General features: G+C 34.6%; 1 protein-coding gene across 1 annotated transcript; it reads right to left on the reverse strand.

Annotated features, from left to right (window-relative positions):
• Window positions 1–1,388: 1,388 nt before the first annotated feature.
• Window positions 1,389–6,964, reverse strand: LOC137616429 (cubilin-like). The gene is made up of 6 exons (XM_068346175.1): window positions 6,807–6,964; window positions 4,298–4,918; window positions 3,936–4,045; window positions 2,810–2,954; window positions 2,335–2,442; window positions 1,389–2,200 (listed from the first exon to the last, which is right to left on the reverse strand). Exons 1-6 carry the CDS (start codon window positions 6,873–6,875, stop codon window positions 1,946–1,948), a joined length of 1,308 nt encoding a protein of 435 aa, XP_068202276.1. The 5' UTR covers window positions 6,876–6,964; the 3' UTR covers window positions 1,389–1,945.
• Between the last annotated feature and the right edge of the window lie 2,156 nt (window positions 6,965–9,120).

Consider the following 9,120-nt stretch of genomic DNA (forward strand, 5'->3'; position numbering starts at 1 on the left):
GGGGAAGTGCCTTAGTATATGTATGTATGTATGTATATATATATATATATATATATATATATATATATATATATATGTGTGTGTGTGTGTGTGTGTGTGCATATATATATATATATATATATATATATATACATATACATATATATAAATTTATACATATACATATATATATGTGTGTGTGTGTTTGTGTGTGCGTGCGTTTTGTGTGCAAGAATGAGGTTCATGCCCTTATGCCCCATTTTTTGTCCCTAAAAGATGCTAGCCATTCGCATTACCATTTACCAATAATCTTTTTTGTCATATTTAACTTTTAATGATTAATCAAATGCTGCTAACGTTTCCTTACATTAACTGCAATATATATATAAATATATATATATATATATATATATATATATATATATATATATATATATATATATATATGTATATATATATATATATATATATATATATATATATATATATATATATATTCAACTATTATTGAAATATCCCTTACTTACGAGATAGGGACATTTCGATGGCTTACGGTCGGTTCTCTTGCAATTTTTATTGATTATTTTAGCTTATCATGTTTCCATGCATCAATATATTTCAGCGGGAATATTTTCCCACCTAGATTTAACTATTTAGCGCAGAAGGACATACTCTGGCCCAGTGTAGGGGCATATATCTCAAATTTATGTATCCAATCGATGATTTAGTCTTTTCTATATACGTTTGTATGAGTAATTTCACTTCATTTCAAAGTGATATCATTTAATAGAATTACTGTTTAGATTGCACGTCTATTTCAAACAATAAGTAGACTTACTATTTTCGTGGTTTTAATGTGCCAAGTGTTTCTTTTACGATTGATACCTTAGTGATATTCCAGTGGCTGCAGGTTGCTAAGTAAATTAATTAAAGTATAATGTATAACATTTTCAGTTACCTTCGAGAACTATGTAAAGGCGAAATTTGTTTTTCAATTTTGCAATCAATTCCTATAGACTACCGTCCTTGGGCACTTTAGTTATTCCATCGGCAATTAATGTCACTACACCAGAGAACCTTAAATCAGTCAATCAGCCAACTTACAAAGGATATACCTCACGGAGTTTGTGTTTTCTTTTAACCTATATTACCTTCCTGGTATACAGGACAAATTCTAGTTAATGGACAGGCAAATTTATTCACCATTAAATCGTTAAAAATATATATATGGTACTTTATCAAAATAAGAAAGATATCAAGATACAACTTTAGGATTAAATATCACATATGCATATCCTGACAGTTATGCCTCCTACTGAATTGAAAAATATTCAATGTTTTTTCAATAACCAAATATAAACACTTATGAAAATAATGAATAAGATGTTACTATGTAATAAAATATTCCATATGGAAAGAAAACATATATTTCTTAATATGAGAAAGGTAATTAGTTATAAAGTATTAGTTGTTACAATACAGCGATGAAAATAACTCATCGCAAGTAAGAAAAATGTCATCGAACATCGACTGATAAAAAAGAATGATTAAAATCTTGAGAAATTAATCACTGGAACTTATCTTTGTCGAAATTATTTCGTAGTGAATATGAGTCTGCATTCTTTGGTGATTAGTCTCCTCTAAAAATAGAATAGATCCTACTACTAACTTTAAATAAACTTTGTAGAATCTCGATCTTACTTATTACATAAAGTGAAATACAAACTACCAGGAACTTCATAATCAAAGATAACTGATTTTCCAGAAATCCATTTTGAGACAATATAAGAGTTTCTTTTATTCCCGATAGTAAATCTCCATTTACCCAAAGTAAATGTTTTTAAAATTAGTATTCATTTCATTATAATAAATTCCTTGAACAACAGTGTTTACACTCATTATCTAAGGCTCAGGAACCAGGTTATATAAAACATTCCTTGAACACCTGAAAGCGCTTCTCATAAGCTTACACTACGGTCCAGCGAGCTCGGAAGGTGTCAGTCAATGTCCCAGAGTAGAATATGACATTCATCCGATTTCCGATGGATTTTATTGGATCCGGAAGTGATGTACCAACGAAGTCCAAACTGGTCAACTCGGGATAGTACTTGTCACCCAGTTTATCAACAATAACGACGCCATTTTCGTCATACTCGCTGTAGACGGAGGAAGTTACCCTCAAGTTAAGGATCTGCAGCTGGATGCGTTTCCCCTCTGGAGCCTGAAAATGGTAATAGATAAAAATGATAAAAGCAATTCAGAAACGATAATTACTCATTTCTATAAAATCAATATATCGTAGATATATCACAGTTCCCAGGAGAGGAAATATGAGTCTATAAGAATGCTACTTACTCTGATCCACCATTCACAGGAACGCTTTGTCTGGAAACCACTGCCAAAGTTGCCTTCTGTGGGAGCTTCTAGAGTACCAGAAGTTTGAGTACCGCCTCTGTTGACTATCTGTACAAATTTATTAAAGGAACTAGATGAGATTTTGTAGAATAATATATACTTTGCTTTTACTACCACTAAAGTTACTATTACTGTTATTTCTTTTACATATTTCATAAGATTTTTATCTACCGAAGTCAACCAGATAAAACAAATAAAGCAAATATGTTAAAATTTATACTTTAAAACTGAAGTAACAGTTTTACTAGCATCCAATCACAAAAAAAAATGGAGTCTGAAGACGACAAAATAATGAAATGATAAAACAACAAATATTCCGACATGGATTAGGCAGAGAGAGAGAGAGAGAGAGAGAGAGAGAGAGAGAGAGAGAGAGAGAGAGAGAGAGAGAGAGAGAGAGAGAGAGAATTCTTACCTTATGGCAATTAGTAGTCTTTCTGCTGATAGTAACGTTGAACCCTGCACCGGTACCTGCACTATCGCTCCTAAATTCAGCGTCGAAGTTGAAGGTTGGCAGATCTCCTCCGAAGACGGTATTGGGCGAGGCAAATCCATCCCAACTGTTAATGATAGTAATAGGGTTAATAGCAATGGGATACATGAAATAATCAAAGAAGATTGCAAAAAGAAAAGCAGACATTTAATCAATTTTGCACATTGCAAGCTATTTTCATTATTCGTACACGGTTATTTTTCATGAATTTAATGTACCATGAAAATCATTACACATTCATCTTTGTACTAAAGTTGCTCTGTTTTAAATGGTTTGATCTTGAGGCAATGTTGGCATAAGAAATACTGTATTTTTGTTAATATGCAAATGCTTTTCTTTATACTTAATTGTTCCTCTCTCAGTGCATAATTCTGTTGCTTGTCGCAGTTAAACTATATTATTTGCCTTTGATCTTTAGTTAAACGATAATATTTGATGTACACTTTGAACATCTGGAAAAAACCTGAAACCATTTCGTGAATTAAACCTAATCAAGTATTGTAAGCTGTGGTCAACTCAGTACAAGAAAGAGAATAATAAGAACAGTGCAGCGTTTTTAAATTGAAAAAGAAAAAAAAACGTTCACAACTATTTGATAACTATGATTATTTTCATAATAGAACAAATCCCAGTTCCACTTTAGGGAAACGTTTCGACAAATATGCGTTTACTTTTGAAAGTCATTAAAAAGTTATGAAAAAAAATAATTGTACGAAGAGGAAAGATTACATTTTTGTCTTGCAATGTCAAATTCCATTGAATTATAAAATCTTTAAAGAAAGCCGTACTGAAGATTGATGTATTCTTTATACTGTATATGCATTGAAGTCACTTGATAATGTATAATCAAATATAAATTCAAATAAAGTTTTACCTAAAGACAGATCACGTGAAAAGTAGAGAGATGGAAACTGTAAATTCAAAGTTTCATCCTCGTTTTAAAGACTTGAAAACAAGTTTTATTTAGGCATAGTTATCTAAAATTGATGTCTGATGGTACTATACGCACAAATTTATGTATGTTAGTTTATTTGTAAAATTTACTCACATTCTACCAAGCTTGGCCATACGGATAGGCTGGTTGAAGTCAATGAAGTCACCGGATTTGATGTCATAGCCTTGATTACTGAATTCAAATGTAGCATACCCTGGTGCTCTCTGCGGGATGTCAAAATCAAGATTATGGGAGTTCAAAGAATATTGGATTATTAGAAAATTATAATATAAATCTTTCTAAGAATACTATTATTGATGTATAGAACTTATATCGAACTATTTCATGTCTGGAGAGTGATGTGAAACTGTTGCATGTTACGTAACATGAGCTACTAATCATTAGAACAAGCTTTAAGAATTTTCGTAAGTGGCATATACTTGCAATAAGTTAATACAGAAATTGTGAGTACTTACGGAGGACAGAGAGAGCTTGCAACGTGCGTTGTTTGGGTATTCCCTTCTTCCGAAATTGGGTGAGGACCATTGAACCTCGTCGTCACTGACGAAATGAACTCTGCAAGATCCTCCAATGGGGGCGTTGTTGAAGGATTCGGTGAAACCGACTCCGTTGAAATCTGTTGGCTCAAAGGTAGGTGACACTGTCGAGAATTCGAAGGGGAAAGTTGTGTCTGTTGGGAGACCATCAGTGAAGCCAAAGGTGCCGACCTGAGGGTTGTCTGTGCTAAAGGTACCAAAACGAGGATCACTATTGGCGGTGCTGAAGGTGCTGAACTGAGGGCTGCTGCTCGTCGTTCTGAAGGCGCCGAATTGGGGGTTGCTAATGGCGGTGCTGAAGGGACTGAAAGGAGGGCTGGCGCTGCTGGTACTTAGGGCGCCGAACTGAGGGTTGCTACCGGGGGTGCTGAAGGCGCCGAACGGGGGAATGCTGCTGGCGGTGCTGAAGGTTCCAAATTGAGGGGTGCTGCCGGAGGGGCTGAGGGGGCCAAATCGAGGGTTGCTACTAGCAGTTGTGAAGGTTCCGAAGTTGGGGTTAGCGCTACTGCTCCTCAACGTATCGCCGTTGAAGAAGTCAACCTGTGAGAGGGATATACTGTAGTATGCAATTCAAATTTTATTTCAACATGCCAGAGGTTTACAGTCACATTCCAAGACTATAACGTCTCTTGTAATATCATCACTGGTCTTAGCTATCTGAATGAGAGCTCTAGTGTGTGTTTTTCTTTAATCTAAGTTTTCTTTTTTATAATTTTCTTGTTAATATTATCGGAATGTTGGCCCAGATTTAGAGAAGGGTTCAAATTTTGAGGATTAGTCATTAAAAAAAAAATACAATTATAATTACTAGCTATATACAGTAGTTCCCTTTGACAGCAAGAGCTTAGCGTTATTCAAGTATTATGCGTGGTCTACTAGCAAAACTATCCTTGTCTTATCCCTCTCTTGTGTATCCACTTTATATTTCATGGTAGAAGAACCCAATAAGTAATAGAGGTTTTACAGATAACCGTCAGGGGAAAGGAAAACACTGGTGTAGCTTAGTCTTTAAAAGAAAAACTGAATAACAGGTTACTGAATGTAAGTTACAAACACCAGGAATAGCCAGAGGATTTGATTAATCTTTCTAAGAAAAAACTCTTCCTGAATCCGGAATGCTCTCCCTAGAGGTCTCTCCGCATTAGTATCCTCTGCGTTAAGACTTTTTTTTCCAGAGTAATTCCATCAGTACAGGGATAATCCTTTCTCGGCTTTGGATACCTTATATTAATCTTGCTCCTCTGTTAATTATGTTTTATAACCTCTTAGTAGCACTTTAAGTAAATTGAGACAAATAGAGTTACAAGGGTCAACCCTGGTAATAGCATAATTAATAGTAATTTTCTTTACAGAACATTGCCGCAGATATTTCATAACAAAAACAATGTTTCTAACGTGATATCCATTGATTCTTACTACATTACATTCCAGTGATACACCTAGATCACAAACTCCACTAGATATTGGAACCAATTTGTCATTGATACATTTTGGATGCCACCTAGGGTTCTTAAATCGATTTTGCTTTCCTATCATCATAACTTCACTTGTATTTTAATTTAGTTAGAGTTGTTTGATTGTCATTCATTCCCTAACAATAGTAAGAGCGTGTCTTAAATTCTCAGCTGAATCATCTAAGTCATTTATGGAAAAGTAATACTAAGTATCATCTCCAAACAGCTTGATCTTCACTTCATGTCTCTGTAAGTACTTTTGATAGACCAATAGTATAGGTACAAAATAAGATTGGAACTAGTATACTTCCCTGGGGTACCCCTCTGCTTAATGGCCCGTATGATGAATAAATGTTGCCAATTCGTACATAGTAATTTCTGTCAACTAAGTAATCTTTTAGATACTCAAAAGCTTCATCTTCAACACCAATAGATCTTAAATCATTGAGTAGCTGTTCATGCACAACTGTCAAAGGAAGCAATATGATCACGTACAATCAGGAGGCCAATTGTGTCTTCATCAGTCATCCATCATTTCTAGCAGATCCTTTTGCAAGCTGTTCTTACGATTCAATAAATTGCTAACATCCTCTTTTTTTTACTGCATTCATTAAATTTATAAATACCTATACCTTTTAAACTAGTCTGGTCACTTTACCCGTAGGTGGCTCCATACAATATTATTGTCTGTATTCTGTATTCCTTTAAACTGGTTACGATACTATTATAAAAAAATCATCCTAAACTAAATCTCGTGAAATTATGAGGTTTAAAAATTCAAGATATCCATCATTCCAAGTGCATTGTAAATTTTGTAGAACTTCAAGAGCTTCTAGAGTAGAACGGAAGTATGGAAGAGGCATTCTTTTAAATTTGTTTATTAGGGGATTCTCAAAAGTCAAGTCCCTGCTTCTTGTGAACTCGCGTCTGTATCAGGAATAGGGAAAAATGATTAAGACAAAAACATTACTAACCTGTTGGGGTGCACTGGCACAAACGGCAACCAGAGTTGCCGACACTAACCACTGAAACACCGACGCCATTTTGTCCTTCCTCTACCTCTCCTCACAAGAGATTTAGGGCTACTGTCTCTGAGCTTATCCTTTGGAGGACTGCAGCCCCTGACACGTCATGCAAGACCTTAAATATACGTCTCCATCCTCCTCATGTGCGTGGGCTGAATTTCGTGCCAGGTACCGGTCGTAACAAGTTTGGTTTGGGGGATGAGGGTGAGATTTGGTAATGGAAGGATGTAGGATGGGGGTGGATAGGGGACCTTCCGGACGTTATATCGCAGGCAGCAAGCTTCCTCGAGACTACTAATGGGTCCAGTCATTGGAACACACCAGGATGATGAATTTGGTCATTCATTGGCTTTAGAGAGCTTGTTTATGGACCTATGGGAGTACTTTCTTTTTCTTTATCCTGCACCTTTCTCTGAGTTATCTGTATAACAGCTTATTCTGTAGTATGTTGCATTCATTAGCTTTCACGTCATTCTCGGAATTGTTTATATTATCCAATGCAAGTCACAAAGCATTATCATCAACACGATTTGGTTTAACAGGTCGACAGCGAACTCTTTCTACATAATGAAATGGTATGTAAGACGCAATAAATATACACACTATGGGTTTATCTTTTATGTTGATAATGTTTATACTATTTTTTTTTTTCATTCCCCACGCGACTTTTCTCACATGAAAAAAATTTACGCAAGATAGTGATACCCTTTTAGTTTTCGACAATTATTGTTTATAGACTGAGGTTGTTCCACACTGCATGACAATGAATGGTCAAGGTGTCTGCCTGCTGAGAGCATATGTACCTTCTTAGTGGTCACCCTTCCGAGTACCGACCAGATTCAACGTTGCTTAATTTCGATGATCGAACAAACGGTATAACAAACATTCCTATCATCAGCGTCTTTGATTTTTTTTTTTTTTTTATACTAGACTTTTTGTCTAGTTCCATAAGATTGCCTCCTATATATGAAAATCATTAATAACAATAACAAAGTTATGATTCTTATCTTACTACTCAATAGCAAAGAAAGTGAGAGAAAGATTGTGTGGTTCCTAAAATGTTCGATGGAGATCCATTATAAAGAGAAAGTCTTAGAAAAACCAGAGGGAGTTAATATAAACGATTCAAATAGAGAGAAAGGAAAATTTGAATCTTAGTTTGGTGGAATAAGTATTCCCAAGGAATGCTGATGACAAATAAGAGGCAGATCTGAATTATGAAAAGGTCGAATGGCTCCATATAAATCACATTGTTACAAAGAACGAAATATTGGAGATTGTAAGGAGTATAATGGAAAAGCCGAGAACTGGAAACGCACTGGGAATTCGAATTATGCATCAGATGCTATAGTAATGGTGAGAGAAAACTAAGAATTTAACAAAATGACTGATTATTCTGTACTTGAAGGCGGAAAAGAATTAATACGTTTTTTAATTAAGAATGAAGGCTGTGGAAGTGAATTTTAGAATCAGTATGTCTTGCATTGTTTTCTTTAGCATAGAATAATGGATGGAAGAGATTTTTTTATAGTATGGAAAAATGTATATATGGTTTATTTATAGATTGGTTGATTCACAGAAGTGAGCAATTGTTTTCATGCAAGGGTGGAATAAGGTTTAAGAATTTGTTTGTATATAATTAAGCAGATGTTAGAAGTTGGGGAATGAAATACTTCAGTCAATCAAATGTGGTTATTGTCTTTCAATGAAAAAAAGGACTATAGTGACTGAGACGAGTATTCTTATCTGTAAATATCTCATTAGGATTATTAGGAACGAGAGAAATAGTAAGTTACCAGAAAGTAGACGGAGATGAAAAGAGGTAGGCCTATACGAGTTTTATGATTTTGGTCATGTTTAGAGTGGAAGGGGATAAGTTAATGAATATGACACATGATTCAAAGGTTATTACTTTGTTTATTGGGTAATAATGGTGGAATAAAATTACCTTTATTATTATTGTTGGAATCTACGTAGGATAGATGCTGTTGACACTTACAGCATAAGAAAGTCACATTTTGATTCCGTAGTTCAAGAATGAATGTGACAATGATTCGTGTCTGGTTTTCTCCTGAGCCATCCTTTAATTCATATATATATATATATATATATATGTATATATATATATATATATATATATATATATATATATATATATATATATATATATATGTGTGTGTGTGTGTGTGTGTGTGTGTGTGTGTGTGTGTGTGTGTGTGTGTGTGGGAGGGTTGCGAATTTAACATGAGAATGAAAAAAAAAT

This window comes from Palaemon carinicauda, chromosome 22 (assembly GCF_036898095.1).
Source record: "Palaemon carinicauda isolate YSFRI2023 chromosome 22, ASM3689809v2, whole genome shotgun sequence".
NCBI classification, from domain to species: Eukaryota; Metazoa; Arthropoda; class Malacostraca; order Decapoda; family Palaemonidae; genus Palaemon; species Palaemon carinicauda.